The sequence below is a fragment of the Astatotilapia calliptera genome, chromosome 7, assembly GCF_900246225.1.
Source record: "Astatotilapia calliptera chromosome 7, fAstCal1.2, whole genome shotgun sequence".
Classification (NCBI taxonomy): Eukaryota; Metazoa; Chordata; class Actinopteri; order Cichliformes; family Cichlidae; genus Astatotilapia; species Astatotilapia calliptera.
Window position 1 is genome coordinate 5,314,894 of NC_039308.1, and position 19,747 is coordinate 5,334,640.

The 19,747-nt window shown below is 40.5% G+C and overlaps 1 protein-coding gene across 4 annotated transcripts in view; it reads right to left on the reverse strand.

Moving 5' to 3' along the window:
• The window catches only part of myo18b (myosin XVIIIB), a 68,306-nt gene that overhangs the window by 28,335 nt on the left and 20,224 nt on the right, over positions 1–19,747 (reverse strand). For all 4 annotated transcript variants that reach the window (XM_026172664.1, XM_026172665.1, XM_026172663.1 and 1 more), the window contains exons 16-34: positions 18,788–18,868; positions 18,053–18,173; positions 17,822–17,969; positions 16,905–17,088; positions 16,662–16,812; positions 15,947–16,056; positions 15,797–15,862; positions 15,585–15,713; positions 14,005–14,148; positions 9,611–9,700; positions 9,365–9,484; positions 9,182–9,287; positions 8,628–8,752; positions 8,364–8,518; positions 7,662–7,785; positions 6,307–6,507; positions 6,119–6,229; positions 3,356–3,460; positions 82–243 (exon numbers count right to left, since the gene is read on the reverse strand). In XM_026172664.1, coding sequence (XP_026028449.1) covers positions 82–243; positions 3,356–3,460; positions 6,119–6,229; positions 6,307–6,507; positions 7,662–7,785; positions 8,364–8,518; positions 8,628–8,752; positions 9,182–9,287; positions 9,365–9,484; positions 9,611–9,700; positions 14,005–14,148; positions 15,585–15,713; positions 15,797–15,862; positions 15,947–16,056; positions 16,662–16,812; positions 16,905–17,088; positions 17,822–17,969; positions 18,053–18,173; positions 18,788–18,868 — 2,433 coding nt within the window. The remainder of the gene's footprint in view (positions 1–81; positions 244–3,355; positions 3,461–6,118; positions 6,230–6,306; positions 6,508–7,661; positions 7,786–8,363; positions 8,519–8,627; positions 8,753–9,181; positions 9,288–9,364; positions 9,485–9,610; positions 9,701–14,004; positions 14,149–15,584; positions 15,714–15,796; positions 15,863–15,946; positions 16,057–16,661; positions 16,813–16,904; positions 17,089–17,821; positions 17,970–18,052; positions 18,174–18,787; positions 18,869–19,747) is intronic.

The window sequence follows — 19,747 nt, forward strand, 5'->3', positions numbered from 1 at the left end:
CATGGGAAGTGTTTCTCCAGCAGAGCAGCAGGTGACACTAGAGGTTTGTCAAGGTAAAGGTGAATGTAAAAGTGGATGTACCTGGAAGTGCAGATGCTCTATCTGGTCTTTACTGCTGTTGGGTAGGTTCTGCCCTGAGCTTTCCATAGTAGCAAGAAGAAGCTGGGCATCAGCCAGGAGGGCGTGAGTTCTCTTCAGATCTCTCCTTAGCTTCTTCTCTACATCAAAGTCTCTGTGCCCCACCTGTAAAGTGTGACACCTTAGAATAAAGCTCTTCTAAATGAATAACTGAATTAGTAAAAGTAACTCTATCCTATCTTTGATAGGTTCCAGGCACACATTCATTGAAGTCACAGGACATCACCGTGAACTCAAAATTAGAAGTGACATTCAGATTATTCAAATAGGGTGATTTTTACTAGTTTTGCACACTCACAAGTAGTTTTCATTGGGCATCATTCATATTCTATGTGTGTTTTTGTGCTTCTCTTTCAATCAGGGTCACTGCGAGTTGATCCTTCGGTTTCCTCTGTTTTAATTCAAATCTGCTTAATGTCTTAATACTACTATGCTGGTGATGCACTGTTTAACTTTTCATTTAACAACCTTAAATAACCTTAGAAAGTATCAAGTACAACTGCAATTGTAAGAATGTTCCAATGTTCCCTCTAAGCTGCGCGTGCAATTGCGCACTGCTGGCACGTCTCTGTGCACAGAAAATCTGTGTTGTGCACACACACACACAAAAAAAATCTAACCTGAATTGAAATTAAAATTAATACGTTAACAATTCTGTTTTGCAGTGTTAGTCAGTAAGTGACTGGCTGCTCCAGTATGGGATTAGAACGATGCCACCTAATCCCATAGTCCAGCCAATGATGCGATTCACACTCGTATATACGCAGCTAATCAACGTGGTTGACAGGCTATGACAGCATCCTTATGTGCCGACACCGGTGTTTTAGCGAGCAAAGCGGCGTGGCTGATGTGGAGTGAAGCCACTTAATGACAACGTGTACAACCACTGGAGATGTGAGCAGGACAGACGGAACAATTGACGGGAAAAGTGTGGACTTTATACCAGTTTTTAAATTGTGTTGATAGGCCACGTAAAACCAGAGTTGTCAAATCTTGTGTAGTTAGTGTGTAGCGTAGTCAATAGTTTTGTTGTGTGTGTCAGAACAATGAGGCGACTGCTGAATGTTACAGGTGTTACAGCAGTGATACATCTCCTGTTGTCAGGCCTGCAGGTATCAGGCTGTTGTTCTCCTTCATCTCATAGTGGACAGAAATTATTTTTTTGAGTGGCACAAATAATTTGTGTGGCATCAAATTTGATGCAGAACAGCTGATTGTTCTGTAAATAGTTTTAAATATTTAATTTAAAAAAACGCCTTGGCTGCATTTTTAGGTAAACAGCTGCAAAAAACTTTGTTGTTTGCATAACTCAGTTACTTTTTTGAAGAAGTAACTATATAATTAATTGCCCAACATTGGTGATTATATACTGTATTTTGCATGCAGAGAGTTACAGGACTCTCTCCCAGACCACAGACTCATACACATAATACAAGTCAGAGCAAAAAATAAATAAATACTACACAGGTCATGAACAAGATTTTTTTTACATTTTCATTGTAAGTGGGTTAAAGCATTTAATTAAAAGTAGTCTAACATAAATGTAAACGCTGTAATTTGATTATTTTAATAAACAATGTAACTTGGATGAATTCGATGCTGGCGTGACCACAGTGCACACATCTGCTGTTGCTCACAGTGGTCCAAGTGTCCGCTCAGGGAGTTTGTGTGTTCGCTCAGACACATGAAAAATTAGAGGGAACATTGATTGGGACACTGTAAAATATAAATATTGCAATGCAATGTCTGGATGCATGCTCAATCATCCAGGTAAAGAAATCCCAAAAATGATTCTGTTCATCTCGACATTATGTTTTCAATGGGAGAAATCTTTAGTCACATTTTACATATATGTTAAAAGGTAGATTTTCTCAAACTGAGAAAATTTAAGAAAAATGTAAGAAAAATATGAACTCCTTATGAAGTTGATGGCAGTAACACATCTCAAAAAAGTTTGGAAAGGAAATGGATGTGGTACTAAAGCAAAACAGCTGGAGGACGATTTTGCAACTAATCGGGTTGACTGGCAGCAGCTCAGTAACATGACTGGGTATAAAAAGAACATCTTAGTGAGGCAGAGTTACTTAGAAGTAAGCTTGGGAAGAGGCTCACCAGTCTGCAAAAAAAGTGCACACACAGTGCATACAAACAGTGGAACAAACAACCTGTGGCTTCTTCTCTGCATTTGGACAGCACAGTGAGCTATGTTCACAGACAGTGATTTCTCCAAGTCTTCCTGAGCTATGCACTATTTTCTATCACAGAATTGTGCCGCTTTTGTGATGGAAAGTAGTGCATGGCTCAGGCCTCAGCGCCATCTCCCATTAAGAATGACTGAAGTTGGGTAACCTAAGAGGCTAGCAACTTTTTTCTTTTTTCTCGTGGTTTGGGCATGCGCATCATGTATAAACCACCTTGGCCAAAATGTGTGATGTAGAGAAGATGGAGTGTAAAAAAGGTGTAACTCATTTAGTACATTAGCAAGGAAAAATGTAACCATGATGATCTCAATTTGTCTGCTCTAATAAAAGAGGCAACTGGACCAGATGCAGGCTCAGCAGCACTTTCAGATTCACACATTCTATGAGACACTCATTCCCACATTCAGAGACCAATTCCACTGTAGATATTAACAGTAAGCCATGTCGCACACTGCTCAAGTCTTTCGATTCAGCTAGTTATTTTTTATGGATATTTTTAATATACTTTTAAAAAAAATCAAGATTTAGGCCTGTGTTTCTGAGGTCATGAACAATTGTTTATTTTAGGTTTTTTTTCCAGAGATATATGGTCCTCACACGACAGCCAGTGCAAACATATGACTTTTAAAATACAATGCTGGACATTAAACAGAATACAAAGTATTCCAAATAAGCTCAACCTTAAACATATGCAGCAGTAATATTAATCATTTCACACTGATGGGTAACATTATTATTTTTACTTTTGATCTCTGCACAATTTTCCAGTAATAGAGCTGTATGTGTACATGTAGTTGTTACCATGATGTCTGTAAATTTTTTTTTTTTTTGGAATGTATTAGATATTTGTTTAACCATAGTAGTAATAATATTTTACAATTCTTCAGCCAGGAAGGAATGCAGAAAGGTGAAGATGTCAATGTAGAGTGCAGACAAGCAGTGTGTGTGTGTGTGTGTGTGTGTGTGTGTGTGTGTGTGTGTGTGTGTGTGTGTGTGTGTGTGTGCGTGTGTTTTACCTGGTCACACAGAGTTGCAATGAGTCCTTCCAAGTCGTGCTTCTCATGAATCACCATCTGTTTCTCCTCATACTCCTGCTCCAGTTGCATTTCCAGCTGCCTCAGCTACACACACAGACACACGATGAATTTGTAAGTGTCAGGCGGTTCTGATTCAGTTTGTGATATTCATGGGGAGCTTGTTGGGATTAAGTAGCATCCCTGCTTTTTGTAGATGATTTGTTGGCTTCATCAGAGCATGGCCTTAGGCATACAGTGGTGCAGTTTATAGCCAAGTGTGATGTTTTGTGACTTTAGTATACCTTACAGTTTCCAGGAGCAACTAGTGATCCTGTAATAAAGGGTATCTATGATAAATGTTTAGCCACTAAGAGCTTTGTTTACTCGCTTTTAAAGCTAATGCTGCTGGAATAGGGCTTACAAAAATTTCAGAAGCTTCTTCTGCCCTGCCTATAGGAGCTGAGTTTAGTTTGTGTGGAAGAAGTTTTTATCATCTCTCCCAAAAGTCTTAATATGATGCTGAGGATAAGGCTTTTCTTACCAGGAATGATGATGTCAGCGCCTAAAGCAGAATTACTGCTCTGTAATATTTATGTGATAATCTTTCCCATGTGACTTGACTAATACTATACCGGCTGCCACAGAAACTGTGGCATCTGTTGGGATTTTCCCACACAAACATCTTTAGGGTTTACAGAGAATTTGTAAAAAAAAAAAAAAAATCCCGTGAGCAGCAGTTCTCTATATGAAAATGTCTTGATGATGTCAGAAATCAGAGGAGAATGGTCAGACATTTTAACTACTTCACTTTGCACAGCATGATCAGTAATCAGGGAATGTCACAGTCCCGCGTTAGCGAGGAGGGAAAACCACTGGTGTCTGCAGTGCATTATAACTGCTGTTGTACAACTCTAGTGATCTCACTGAAAGAGCCTGTTTCTGTGGAAAACGTTCATTTTAAAGAATCTCTCATTTTAAGATCTGCTGGCAAAACTTCAACAAACTGTCTTGTATGTGATGAGCTTTATCCAACCTTAAAGTCATGTGGTTTTGCTGTTATTAAAAAATAAAACAAATTAAAAAATATGTGTTTTTTAAGCATGTACAGTGGGGCAAAAAAGTATTTAGTCAGCCACCGATTGTGCAAGTTCCCCCACCTAAAATGATGACAGAGGTCAGTAATTTGCACCAGAGGTACACTTCAACTGTGAGAGACAGAATGTGAAAAAAAAATCCATGAATCCACATGGTAGGATTTGTAAAGAATTTATTCGTAAATTAGGGTGGAAAATAAGTATTTGGTCAATAACAAAAATACAACTCAATACTTTGTAACATAACCTTTGTTGGCAATAACAGAGGTCAAACGTTTACTATAGGTCTTTACCAGGTTTGCACACACAGTAGCTGGTATTTTGGCCCATTCCTCCATGCAGATCTTCTCGAGAGCAGTGATGTTTTGGGGCTGTCGCCGAGCAACACGGACTTCCAACTCCCGCCACAGATTTTCTATGGGGTTGAGGTCTGGAGACTGGCTAGGCCACTCCAGGACTTTCAAATGCTTCTTACGGAGCCACTCCTTTGTTGCCCGGGCGGTGTGTTTTGGATCATTGTCATGTTGGAAGACCCAGCCTCGTTTCATCTTCAAAGTTCTCACTGATGGAAGGAGGTTTTGGCTCAAAATCTCACGATACATGGCCCCATTCATTCTGTCCTTAACACGGTCGTCCTGTCCCCTTGGCAGAAAAACAGCCCCATAGCATGATGTTTCCACCCCCATGCTTCACAGTAGGTATGGTGTTCTTGGGATGCAACTCAGTATTCTTCTTCCTCCAAACACGACGAGTTGAGTTTATACCAAAAAGTTCTACTTTGGTTTCATCTGACCACATGACATTCTCCCAATCCTCTGCTGTATCATCCATGTGCTCTCTGGCAAACTTCAGACGGGCCTGGACATGCACTGGCTTCAGCAGCGGAACACGTCTGGCACTGCGGGATTTGATTCCCTGCCGTTGTAGTGTGTTACTGATGGTGACCTTTGTTACTTTGGTCCCAGCTCTCTGCAGGTCATTCACCAGGTCCCCCCGTGTGGTTCTGGGATCTTTGCTCACCGTTCTCATGATCATTTTGACCCCACGGGATGAGATCTTGCGTGGAGCCCCAGATCGAGGGAGATTATCAGTGGTCTTGTATGTCTTCCATTTTCTGATGATTGCTCCCACAGTTGATTTTTTTCACACCAAGCTGCTTGCCTATTGTAGATTCACTCTTCCCAGTCTGGTGCAGGTCTACAATACTTTTCCTGGTGTCCTTCGAAAGCTCTTTTGTCTTGGCCTTGGCGGAGTTTGGAGTCTGACTGTTTGAGGCTGTGGACAGGTGTCTTTTATACAGATGATGAGTTCAAACAGGTGCCATTCATACAGGTAACGAGTGGGGGACAGAAAAGCGTCTTACAGAAGACGTTACAGGTCTGTGAGAGCCAGAGATTTTCCTTGTTTGAGGTGACCAAATACTTATTTTCCACCCTGATTTACGAATAACTTCTTTACAAATCCTACCATGTGGATTCATGGATTTTTTTTTCACATTCTGTCTCTCACAGTTGAAGTGTACCTCTGGTGCAAATTACTGACCTCTGTCATCATTTTAAGTGGGGGAACTTGCACAATCGGTGGCTGACTAAATACTTTTTTGCCCCACTGTATGTTAAAATGATTGGTTGTGAAACAGTCAGTTTGTAAGTGTATTTGTTAAACCCACTCGTCTCTGAGAGGACTTGTGGACATCCTCTAACTCCTCGTCTTTATCTTCCAACTCCTTTTGATGGATCTGCTTCATCCTTTCCACCTCTATCTCAAACCGCATGTGGCTCTAAAGGACACGGACAAAGACAATGGTGAGGGAAGAAGCAGCAGGGACAGCAATATATTCTGTGTGTGCTGTATCACCTGTTGCTGCTGCTGTATTTTGGCAGTGAGCTTGGTGATTTCCTCTGCTTTCTCATTGACCTGGCTCTCCAGGAGGCGAAGCTGCTTCTTGAGGGCAGGCAGTGACTCTGAGGCAAGGTCAACAGGTAGGCTGAGGTCACGGATCTGAGCACACAGGTCCTCCTTCTGCTTCTGCAGACGGCTAACCTCTGCCTGGCTTTCCTGCACACATCCACACAACACTGGAGTTTCTCACTTTAAGACATTTCATTCTCATGCTCCTTTACAGATTTCATCTTTGTCCACTGGTCAGTGCAGCATCTTGGAAGTTGGCACAGGTTAGTCAGCATGAGCTAGCTCAAGGAGGTTTGGTAGGTTTTGCAATTTGGGATATGATCCAGAACACAATATCATGTAGGAACACAAACACGAAAAATCAAAATGCTGCTAAACCAACTAAACTAAACTATTTCTAACCTTTGGGACCGATGTAACTTTTCTTTGCCACAGCATAGTGATATCACCCTGAAAGTGAGAGTCAGATGCTTTGTAACTTTATCCTTAATCATTTGTTCTTTACTTTTATTTACATGTTCATAATGAAGACAGACATATACATGACAAGCTAATTGTTTCCTCAGCAGCAGGTCAGCCTTCATTCTGTACACATGTAGTGTCCAGGATCAACATTTGGGTCAGATGTGACGTTAACTCCACACAGTTCCTGTAACATAGCTGTCTCAGAGTCATCAACCTACAGTATGGTCTGTCTGATTTGATCAGAGCAACAGCCTATCATGAATTACATGTGACAGCTGTCATTTCCACATTACATTTGAGACTCTGTTCCAGGTTAACCTGTTGAATCAGTCTGTTTTTCTGTTGCACACTTTTGGATACTACTCCATAAAATCACATGTAAATCCACTAAATAATTCTGAAGACTATTTAATATTACATAGAGTCTACAGGTGTATGCAACAAAAGTGGCATCACCATCTGTTTGTGTATTTTGAATCTTCAGTGTAAGCACAGCTGATGCCATTATTTTTTAATGTTGCTTTGTGTTGTTTGTTAAGTCACAAACAACACAGTCCAGAGGTCGGTTTTAGAGGCTATCCAGTCAGGTGAGTTATTAAAAAGCTTAATTGGATTTTAGAGCTGTATAAAAGGGGCGACAAAGACCAAATCAGGATGATTTTTAATGTTGTTAAGCTTTTTAATATGGTACATTTGAGGTTTGATGCTTTTGGCATCTGCACAATTACTGAAGTAACCACAAACACATCATTACATGACATTACTGTGAAATAGCAGAAATCTTTTAATCAGTTCATATAAAAATCTACACACAGTCAACACAGAAGCCAACCCACCTGTTGGCTGCAGCGCAATTTGTATATTTCAGCTCCCAGCGCTGTGTTTTCCTGAAAGGCTTTGTCCTTCTGCTCTCGCTCACACTCAGCTTCCTCCAGAGCCTGAGTCAGCTTGTTATCAAACCTGTATGAACGCATACAAACAGCAGGAGGATTTTGTATTCACTATGATTACACATCATATTTGTAAAGAAGTATATATCGACAATTTTTGGCAGTGTATCACTTTTTGACACATCTCATTTGTTTGATGGCGGGAAAAGTGAAATTAACTTTATTAATTGAACAGGGGGATGTTCTGTGTTCTAGTAGTTGCAATTTCAGCAGAAAAGAAAAGAGACAAAGTCTTGATTCATAGTTAAATCTCCCTAGAATATTAAAGAAAAAGGGGGGAAAGCTAGAAGTTTTTTCCAACAGAAGAAAATAAAACAATAACAATAATATCAGAGGGTCAGAGGAAAATATTTTCTTGGAAGATATAATTATTATTAGTAATAGTAGTAGTAGTAAATAAACTCAGACAAATAATTCCACACAGGCACTCGAAGGAACCGACATTCAGAAACACACGACACAAGATAAAACTAAGGATTATACCAGAAATGCAGAAAAATACAAAGATACACAGCTGCATATTGATATGACAAATCATAATCTTAGCTGATATGAAAGAAAGTTATACAGCGTGGGGTTAAAACAAACCTTCTCTGCTTGCGGTCCAATTCATGTATGCGGCTCTGCAGACTGTCGGTAAGGACCCGGGCATCCTGAAGGTCAGAGGTCAAATGACGACAGTGACGTTTCACCTCTGTCACACTCCTCCTGGACTGCTCCAGCTGGGCCTGCAATGTCGCCACCTTCACAAAAACAGAGTAACATTACAAATCATAACTTTAGTAATAATAAGTAACTTCAGAAACTAATCACCCATCAGTGCTCTGTTCACCTTTCAGCATCCTGTCTCACCTTGGCATCGAGCTCTTGTCGAGTTTGTCTTTCTGTCTCAAGTTTTTCCTCTGTCTGTTTCAGTCGTCTGCAAACAAATTCCATCTCTGTCTGGCAACACTCCAGCTGCATGACCAGTTCAGTTTCTGCAAGATGTGGAGGAATGGATATGACTTTGTTGGAGTCACTTTATACGTTGTGACATTTCTCTATTTTAACACTAGATTTCATGTGTGATAAAATAAGATATTTATGAATAATTTGATTCATTTTTTGAGTTTTGCAGATTGTTCTTTTGGTGAGTTCAAATCAAATGGTAAATGGAATGGTACTTATATAACACCTGTTAGTCAATATGAACACTCAAACTCCTTTCTACTATACAGTGGGGCAAAAAAGTATTTAGTCAGCCACCGATTGTGCAAATTCCCCCACTTAAAATGATGACAGAGGTCAGTAATTTGCACCAGAGGTACACTTCAACTGTGAGAGACAGAATATGAAAAAAAAATCCATGAATTCACATGGTAGGATTTGTAAAGAATTTACAAATCCTACCATGGACAACTCTTTACCTGTCACTGCTCCTCTCTGACTCTCCTTAGCCTGAGCTTTCTGCTTCTCCTCCTCCAGCTGCTTCTGCAGGGTCTCCGTGGTCACTTTACACTGATCTAGGCGAGCCTATAGTTAAAAAAGTACCGAGGTAAGTAACAGGACTTGTAAACTGAGTAACAAGTAACAGGATTTTTTTGTCTTACCTGCAGGTCTTTGTTCTCCCTGCTGAGTCGAAGTCTCTCTGCCCTCTCCACATCCAGAGCCTGGCCCACGGCATCGCCGCGGAAACGTTCATCACTCAGTTCAGATGTCACAGCTGTAACCTGCACATAGATCACAACATGAGTTTGTTTGTGTGCATGTGTGTGTGTGTGTGTGTGTGTGTGTGTGTGTGTGTGTGTGTGTGTGTGTGTGTGTGTGTATAGGTGTGTCTGTGTGAGAATACAAACCTTGGTTTCCAGGCTGTCTGCAGTCTGCCTCAGCTCATTTCTCTCCTTCTCTGATTTCTCTAGGCGTCGTCTCAGAACTGATATTTCATCCTGACAAAAATGGCAAAATAGAAAACTCACTGTGACTGAAACATCATTGTGATTATTATCACTGTACACTCGTTCACTGAAACCAAAATCCACCTATTAGATGCTGGCACTGCTACAGCTCACTGAACTTCCATTATGAACACTACGCAGCCTTATAATTGTTCTTCTTGTCTCGAGTGCACAAAAATATAGCTTCAAAAACAATTCAGACAACGTTGGTACTTTGTCATTTAAGATGGACTGCTTAATTACTTTGCATGAAATTAAAACCACAGGCATGTACGTTTAAGTCAACGATTATAGCAATAGAAGCTCGAGTTATAAATTGTTGCGTCTATTCTAACTAAGAGAGAACCCACAGCAATTTTTGCTCACAACGACAAGATGTAATTATGTTTACTGAGCCTTGAGGCACGGCTAGGCAGTTTTCATATGTAAAATTGATAAATGTACACATTTATAAGACTGGAATAATCAACCAGCCTATGAGTGTTGCAGTTTCTCAATCATAACCACCACTTGCTTGAGGCTTCATAAGAGGACTTCACTAACCAGCAGTGTTGGGACTAACGCGTTATTAAGTAACGCGTTACAGTAACTACGTTATTATTGTGGTAACGAGCACGGTAACTAGTTATTATGCCAAAATCAGGAACGCGTTAGTCGTTACTGGGATTTAGATAGGGTCGTTACTCGTTACTTCGTGTGGTGGCTATCCGGTTGTTCAGTCTGACGTCACTAGCCGTGTCTGGGTCTAAAATCCCCTGCAGGTCCATATATCAAACGATCACTATGGCATTACTGAGAGTTGAAAAACTGTCTAAAGTCTTTCATCTTTAATAAAATGATCAGCGTTCTGCTCTACCAGGTGTAACAATTGAGTTTAACATCCAGGCATCCATGAAAACGGAATTTATGACATTTAACGGAGTTAGAAGTTAGCAAGGAGTTAGCTCGCTAGCTTCTATCTAAATACAATATAGCATGTCCTGACTGCGGGGTTTTGGAAACAAATTAAAACGTACAGCTCTGCTATCACTTCCAACATAAATGAAGACAGAAAACTAAACAGCAGTGACGTTTGTAGGGTTACTGAAGTTGGGCTAGCTGGTATATAATGATGTGCTACGTGACCGCTAGCGACACAGCTATGTTAGCATAATATAAACAAACTAACTTTTTTCCACTCGATAAAAGTTAACGTGAGTGTTCTCGGTGGTCAGGAACAAATGTAATCGCATGGCAGGATGCTGTAAAAGGACCAAACTTCAGCCAGGAGAACAACTGAGATAATCCATCCACAATACGAGGTTAGTCATTCATTTACTGCTGCATGGGCTGGGCTGTAGTTACATCCTAAGGTTTTAAAAACTGAGCTTAAATAAATGATTAGCGGTAATAAAAGCCGAGGGAGGTCAACAGTGATCCCTGACTGTTTTAGGAGCTTTTTGAGATCAAATAGAAGAAAATACGTAACATTAAACATGTTAACAACACAAAAGCCATATTAAACGCAGACTACTTTAGACCCGGAAGTAGGATTCGTCGCGTCATCACTGAACAACCAGATCGCGGAGCTTCCACAGATTCAGTAACATTAGCAAGTGGTGGAAGCCAGCAGGTGGATGAAGGAAAGGGGACGCAGAAGGAAAAGAGACCCGAGGCGGCCGCCGGTCCAAGTGTGAACTGAACTTCAGGTAAGAAGTTATGACCTGCAGTCTCTCTGGGTCAGATATGAACCAAGTTTAGGTGGAGTTTATTTTCGTTATTCTGACTTTTTCCGTACTGCGTGCTAGCTAGCATGACGGAGTTTCTATACAGCTGGGTGGTGCTATGAAGTTAATGATGTTTAACTTATTTTGTTCATAAGTTATTAGAGTTGTCAACCGTCCTGTCTGGTATTCAGAGAAAATATTACGTGTTTCTTATTGAGGTGAAAAGAAACAGTTTGTCCCGTAATTCAGCTACAACGAAAAAGGCACAAAGCTGGAGTTATTCTGTGTCTTTGCTGCACAGCTGCCTCTTCTTCTCTCATTCTCCCCCTCCCTCTCCCGTTTCTACTTCAATCATGAAAACTGATCAATGATCAGCTGATCGGCTCTCTTGTTTGTTTATCGCTCACTTTGCGCCGAAAGAGGAAACCAGCGGATGTTGCGCTAAACAACAGCTGCACTTTTAAGCTTGATCAGCTGTTGTTAGAATTTATTTAATATTACTTTCTACTATCAGCTGATGCTTGCTGGAGCCACAGCTGCAAAAAAGCTGCTGGTCATGATATGGTTTGGTTATCTGGTGAGAGGGAAACATGAAGATGAAACCAGGAGATGTCCTTACTGGATCATCAGAGCTGAACAGGTGATGGAGAAACAGGTTTACCTTTTAGGTGACATGAATGAGTTGAAGGGAAGTTATGAACTGTTTCTGAGAGACAAATAACCCCAGGATCCTTTTTTAGGTAGCTGACAGCTGGTAACTGTGCAGGGGCGGGTCTAGCAAAGTTTTGCCAGGGGGGCATGTAGGGCATTAACAGGGAGAGGTGGGCGCAAAGAAATACTTTTCTTTCTTATTCTCATTTCAAATGTCTAGCTTTTAAAAAATAATTATCTGAATCTTACAACAAACGATTGATAGATTGATGCATATATACCATCAAAACAGTGTACATCACTGTCACAATAGTGTTTATTTTCATTCAAAGGCTTTATGATTTTTCCTATAATGGTGGGCTAGTCAAAATGCCCGGGCCAATTTTCTGTCCCAGTCCAGCTCTGTGTGCAGCTCATCTGCAGTCTGGTGTTACCTACATCTTCCTATTCAGAAGGCAGAATTTCCGAGTTCTGAGTACAATCGAAAGCACCACGACTGCAGTTTTTGTGTTGGATGTAAAAGGCGCACATGACGCTGTGACGTAGGCTAGAATCATGGAAGCAGTCAATGACGGTCCAGGCGTGGGATTTCTCTTGTGGAAATATGCACATTATCGTTTCCTTTCTATTGGTAGGTGGCACAGTGCACTGTGGCAAGTAAGCAAGCTAGAAGACTGCAAAGTTATGGAAGAAACACATTAACAAGAGAATTCTGAGTAAAACCAAAGTTACTTTCCCTAGTAACTAGTTACTTTGAAAGTAACGAGTAACTTGAAGTAACTGAGTTACTTTTGAGAGAAGTAACTAGTAATGTAACTAAGTTACTATTTTAAAGTAACTTACCCAACACTGCTAACCAGTGACTCCAAAGTGGCAATGTTCATCATTACATACAGTCTGTACAGACCCTGGATATTTCACTTTACTCTCACAGTGGTGTGTACCTTTTACTAGGCCAAATGGTCATGGCACTTTATGCTGAAAATATAATCTGCTCCTGGGCAGTGACGATGAAGACAAAAGTCCGACATGGCAAAAAGCACCACCTACTGATCAGTCCTGGAAATTGCTGGGAAAAGTCGATTCACCCACACAGAGCAGGACATGACTTTACCTTGTGTAATCTTCTCTTAATGTTCTCAAAAACATTGTTTTGGTCTCATATACTATATTTCAATGTATGTTTGCACATGTTTCAATACATTGGTGCACTCCTTCCCCTTTTTTTCCTATCAAAATATAAAATAATTAATAGTGAGGCAAGATTTTTGCAAGTACTTTCTGCTCACTTGCCATTTCATTGCATTACAGTTAAATAAGACTAACATATAAGAAAAAATACAATAACACATTAACACAGCTCTAAGCAAATCCACAGTGGTGTTAAGGACATCGCCTTGTAAGAGTCCCACATAGTTTCCACCTTGTGGTATTCTGCGAACATTTAGTGAAGCACCGATACAGTGTATAGGATATTCCATCCAGGACGCTACAATACATGAAGACATTTGTCACTTTGTGCATTACAGTGTCATCTGAATGTTGCCAAAAAATGCTTTGCTACCTTCCAACAAACGCATTATCTAACCCTCTGTCTTTCCCTGATAAGAATGAGCTAGAAAGTTTACAGCAGAAACTATTGTACTTTGCAATGTTAATAAGTTGATATTCTAAGATTTGTAAGCTATTTACCAGATTAAGATGCTTTTATATTTGTCCATTTAACTCCTAAAGCTAAAAGATTAATGCTAATACATATATATACATTTAAGAAACATATTACTAAAATACACATGTATACGTTTGCCTTAATTTGGAGACATTGAGCAAGAAAATCAATCACTCAGTCTTCATTTGTTTCATCTAAATCTCTGCAAAAAAGCAAATACATTTTTTCACAAAGTGTTTGAACACCTTCTGATAATTGTGATCATGTACCTCTTTGGCCCTGAGCCTCTCATTATCCATGTTGACATCAAGGAGAGGACGCACACTGCAGAAAAGTTTCCACCAACTCCACTTGGACACGACCCTGAGAGCCCGAAGGTTCCTCTGCAGACAACTCAATGCCATCTGCTGCACCTGGAGACAGACGGGCACATGCACACGCACACACACACACACAAACACACACACACACACACAATGTGTGAGTTTAACCTACAGCTGAGCTCAGTCTCCTTTTAAAGCGACAGATAAAACCATTAAATGCCATTGCAACAAAATGTAAAAAAATATAAATAAAAAAGTTTCATTGAGACCTGAATCAACACATTCATTTTAAAGTGATATTACCTTAAACTGAAATACTATTATACTAGTACAATAATTTATGCAATAACTAGTGAAAATGTATGATTACTTGCTAAGGTCAAAGGTCAAGGAGTGCAAAGCATCCATAAAAAAAGAAACACATAAAAACTGTAAAAGATAAAGCAGACACAAAGAGACTCAAAGTGATCACAAGGAGATGCAAAACAACCACACAAATCATAAAACACTTCCAGTAATGCAAAATGACCGACAAGACACACAAACAGCTACTAAAAAAGGAAAAAACACCAAGAGAGATAAAAAAAAATTAAAACACATGAAGAGCAAAGAAAACAAATAAACAGCTCCCATCTAAAACCACCATGCAAAGCATAACACCGCTACATAAATGCAAAATGACCACAAAGAAGTACAACCTATGAAAAGAAAAAACACAAAAAGAAAGTGCAAAAAAAGGCACCACAAAAAGTTTGAAAACAACAAAAGTTGTAAAGTTAAAGGAAATGCTAACAGCTGCATTTAAAATACATGATGTACAATTTTTTCTACTGGTAAAGTCAAAGCTCCTGTTTGTGTTCATGTATATATTAAAAATATCTCACTGGGCACTTATGGCTACCAATTGGAAATTTGGCGGTTCGATTAGTCAGTAGTAGGAATCGAGAACCTGTTCTTATAGAGAACAGTAGTCCAGTTCTTTGGAATTGTTAGTCAGCTTACTTATTGATGACACTTATTGGTTCTTGCGCTCGCACTACAATCAGTTGATTTAAGTTCATGAGTCGGAGGAAGAAAATAGTGCCGCAGTCTACACTGTAGATAAGGACATTACTTTTATTTATATTGCACAAAAGGACAAGCGTGCAATGTTCAAACTGCATCCAGGACAGAAACAGACACATTATGTTTGCGCTATAAGCGCTTTGGGGTCCTTGGGGACTGAGTAAAGCGCTATACAAATACAGGCCAGGCCATGTTGCTAAGTGCTAACATGCGCAGACAGCATACTAACACTAAGTTAGCCAAGAGCCCAGAATGATATTAAAGCTGAGTGAATGCCAACCCAAGCCCAGCACCCAGTCCTGTTGGCTTTGTGTTCTACTCAGAGAGGTTTTGTGTAATTTCTTTGATATGCTCTTTAGCGATGGTGGTGACACTCAAAGGGGAGCCAATGAGAAATTCGTATCAATTCCATCAATTCCCAGTCAGCAGTGCAGAAGGCAAGCTCACAGAGACATAAGTACCTTGAGTTTGCGATATTTCTGACGGGCAAGATGTCCCAAACAGGCAGCCTGTAGGTGGACCAGCCAACCAGTGACCTGCTTCTCCCTCTGCTGCTCCAGATAGCACAACACACCTCGCTTCATAAACACCTAACGCACAACGGGGGGAAAAAATGTATGAGCCATATCAGCACGAAATAAATTCAGCTGTTCGAGTACAAACATGTTCTTACCCGGCTGGCACCCACGAGGATGCTCTTTTTATCCACATCCAATTCAACCAGCAGCTCTTCCACTGCCTGACACATAAGCAAACACAAAAAAGATGTTTACATGACATGATGCTGAACAAGAAAGGGAGCTGCTGCCATGTGCCATCTGACCTTTCTCTCATCGTGGCTGACAAACACTGAAGCGTAACGTTTCATGACTGAAGGAGCGAGAGCCTGGAAATGACACCTGAAATCCCCCAGAGTCATGTGCTCTGAATAACCTGCAGACAAACATGGCCACAGATTGATTTTTTAATTTGCATCAGGAATATTTGGAAAAAGGGCGAGAACATACATATATATATATATATATATATATATACAGGTATGTGTGTGTGTCTCTGTGTGTGAAAAAAAACCCACTCGGGGGGTCTTGATCCTTCAAGTTTTACTCTCTCTCTCAGCTATGATCCTATCTCTCAGGTCAGTCACTCTCGCACTCAACACCTTCAACGCACCTGTTGTTCTTGGGTACCAAGCCCCAAGAACAACAGTTGTGTGGGGATAATGACTTCTCCCCCCTGACGTGATGTCAGGTTTTGTGTTCACCTTGTCAGTCTCTAGTTGTGATAGGAGTTGTTTCTTCCAGATATCGGAATACCAAGCTGCTAGTTGTTTTGCCATTAATGTATATGTTGGGTGTCATAGATTCCAAATAATAGATGTGATTTACTCTGAAAGATAACATATTTTACTTGCAGAATATTTGCCTTTTAAACATGTACAACAGAACAATAACCCTAACCCTAGAATGGTCACTAATAGCTTTGTACTTGGTTTACACACAGTGTTACAGCTTGAAATATTAATGCATGAGCATGCATACCTATGCGGTATAGCTGCAGAGCTGACAGGATCTGTGTGGAGTGCAGTTGCACCCTGAGGGCTGGGATGTCAAAACTTCCATTGTCAGTCTTTGCACTGACACACTGCAGAAACACTGGCCTGGCTCGACGGATCAGATTGATAAGAGCATCCTGCATGGTGGGAAAAGCAGCAAAGAGGGAAGGAATCCAGTTACACTACAGAAATAGATGAGGATTTGATAGTGAATGCTCTGGAAACTTACTGCCTGGAGTTTTACTGCAATACACTGGGAGTGTCTGCGTATCGCTGCCATTCCCCCACTGAATGTCTTCCTGATGGTGCCATTCCTCTGCAAAGAGCGCTGGCTGCCACCCTCTAGTCCCCCCAGAGCCCGACACAGGGGGGGCAGAGAAATTCTTGGGGTGAACATGGCTTTCACAACCCCTCTGGGGAGGGCAGAGACACACTATCACAGGATGTCAAAAACATGTTTTTAACATCACTACAAGTGTGTAGCTGGTATGTGCTGTGAGTAAATGAATCATGCATGGATGAACCACACTTGTTCATACCTACTAATTAACAGTTGTTAATTACTTCATCAACGGTATATGGGCAGTCTGTTCCATGAAGTCATATAAAAACTTTCTGGGCAAGGAATTCCCAAAGTCCTGGAGCAGTGCTTCATGCTTCCTGAGATGAATATCTGTGCTCACTGCTACTTTTTAAAATGGTTTCTTAGCAAGAAAGTGTCCAGATGGAGAAGTTATTAAAAACATTCCCCTTCTCTAGATTTTCTTTCTTCTGTGCTGCCAAAACACCTGAATTTGTTTCCCTAAGGTTAATAAAAACTTTTCTTATCTCAGTTTAATCTAATTTAAACACAGTACAACTATGTGCATATGTTCAGTTTAAACACCAATATTAAAAGGAGACAGTAGCTTCTGAAAGAGGAAAGGAAACCTGTTCCTTTTACAGGGTCACAATAATTAGTTTTAGTTGGATATACAGACTTTTGACCATTTAATGACATCTAACACACCCTTTAACTGTTTGTAAGGCTTTCACCACTCTTTTAGTAAAATATTTTCCCAGGGCCATTTGCCAACTGGAGCCTACTAGAAGATATTCATTTAGACACGGCATCCTTGTGGGGCAGCCCCCAGGCCTCTGACTTACACAGTGGAGTTTTGGAGCAGACAGATGGTGTTCAGAGCAGATGGGTTGTTCTGGATGAGGCTGAACCATCCAGCCAGATCGTATCGGACAGGATCAGACCCCATCAGGTGCTTCACCTCACACTGCAGCAGCTGCTCACACTGTCGCACTGCAAGGACAAACAAACACAATTAATTCATCTTCTTTAAGTTATATGGCGCTCAAGTTTTCACTAGCAGTGTATTTTTTTACCCATGTTGCTGTAATACTGGCACACTCTTTCCACGGCCCTGTTTTCACAAGAGGCTGGCGTCACCATCTCCTCATCCAGAACCCATAAAAGACCTCTGCGGTCTTCATCTGCTGCGCGGACCTGAAACAAACACACACACACACGTACGTTTCAAGCATACATTGGGTTAAAGCATGATGATTTTCTATTGGTCAGATGGAGGATACAATGAAAAGTGAAGTATTTTTATGCTAAAAGTCACAGTACATGTCATTTCTTGAACAAGATAAATGCTGGCAAACGAGCACTGTTCTTCTGGCTTCTTTTAAGGGGAGTAGTAAGGACAGACTGTAATAATAATGACAAGGAGGAAAAGTATTGGTGCGCCTCTCAGGCTACATAACCTCCAGTTGTAGGTGCTGCTGGTGAAACTATTCCCTCTGTTAATAATCGAACCCAACTCAGACAAGTTTGTCAACTTTTGATAAACTGTTATTTGGGTTGTTGCAGCAGGGCAGGGGATGATTTTAAGTAAAACTAGAAGTCTCACAAGCCTCGTAGTCTCATGCGTTCAAGACAGAAGTTATTTCTGGAGTCTCTAGAGCTGTTATCATATAACATTATACGTCAGAAATTTAAATGAGACAACTTTAAGATTCCTGCGTAAAGTTGGAAACATCAAACTCCTGGTAAGATGTCATGGCTGTTATCCTCATGCTCACATTTACGTCTTTTTACGTCACATTGCTGCGTACCTGTGGAGGTGGCTGGTCAATGGCAGAGACCACCTCAGCCGGGCTGGTCTCTGGACATTCAAACTCCACGTGGATCTTCTCCTGCAGCAGACAAAACAAAGTCGTTCCGGCAAATGTATTTTTCTCACCTATGTACTTTTCTCACTCAGTAATAATCGGTTTAACTCATTTTTGTGTGTCATTTTCATCAAATCGGAACATATTTGTTGTAGATCTAACAATTGTATTGGTTTAATCTCAGTGAAATTGCCTCTTTTGTTAATCTTTCATCTTTGACAGACATGCATCACGACTGTGAAGATATCCCAAAGATATTAGCATACTCAGTGAAAACCAGTTAGGGCTTAAGTTCAGGGGGTAAAACTGGTACTCTTTTGTTAAAGCTGGTTTTAGTAAAGGCTGAGCAGAAAGGATCCTGGACACATTCCAGTGTGGCTGACATTTTAAAATTGCTGTGTGTGAATCCCATTCTGGCCACTTGCACATGTGAGAAACAGATCTCTTCTGGTCTGCAATTCTGTTTTTTAATGTGTGTAATTGTTATACAGATTGTTATTTTATTGATTTTCTTGTGTTTTAAAGCTCCAAAGAGGGATTGGCTATGAAAACTCTCACTCGGACCGTAAGTGCTGTTGCCTGTAAGCTGAACATGAACCAGTGCTGTATACTGGTACACAAGAGAGGGCAGCAAAACAGAGGCAAAAGTTATGGCATCAGGTTCTCAAACACAATAATTGGGTCACAAGATAACAGACTAAAACATAAACAAGTAAAACAAAGATGACAGAGTCTGTTAAAGGCAGAGAGTCTGTTCCAGTTAAGGATGGGAATCGTAGTAAGTTTGCCTGCCTGTCGATACATCTTATCGGTTCTTGCACTCTTGGTACAATCAGCTGATTTCAGCTTGTGTGTCGGAGTAGGAAAATAGTGGTGCACTTTTATTTTTAAATACGGTGCTGT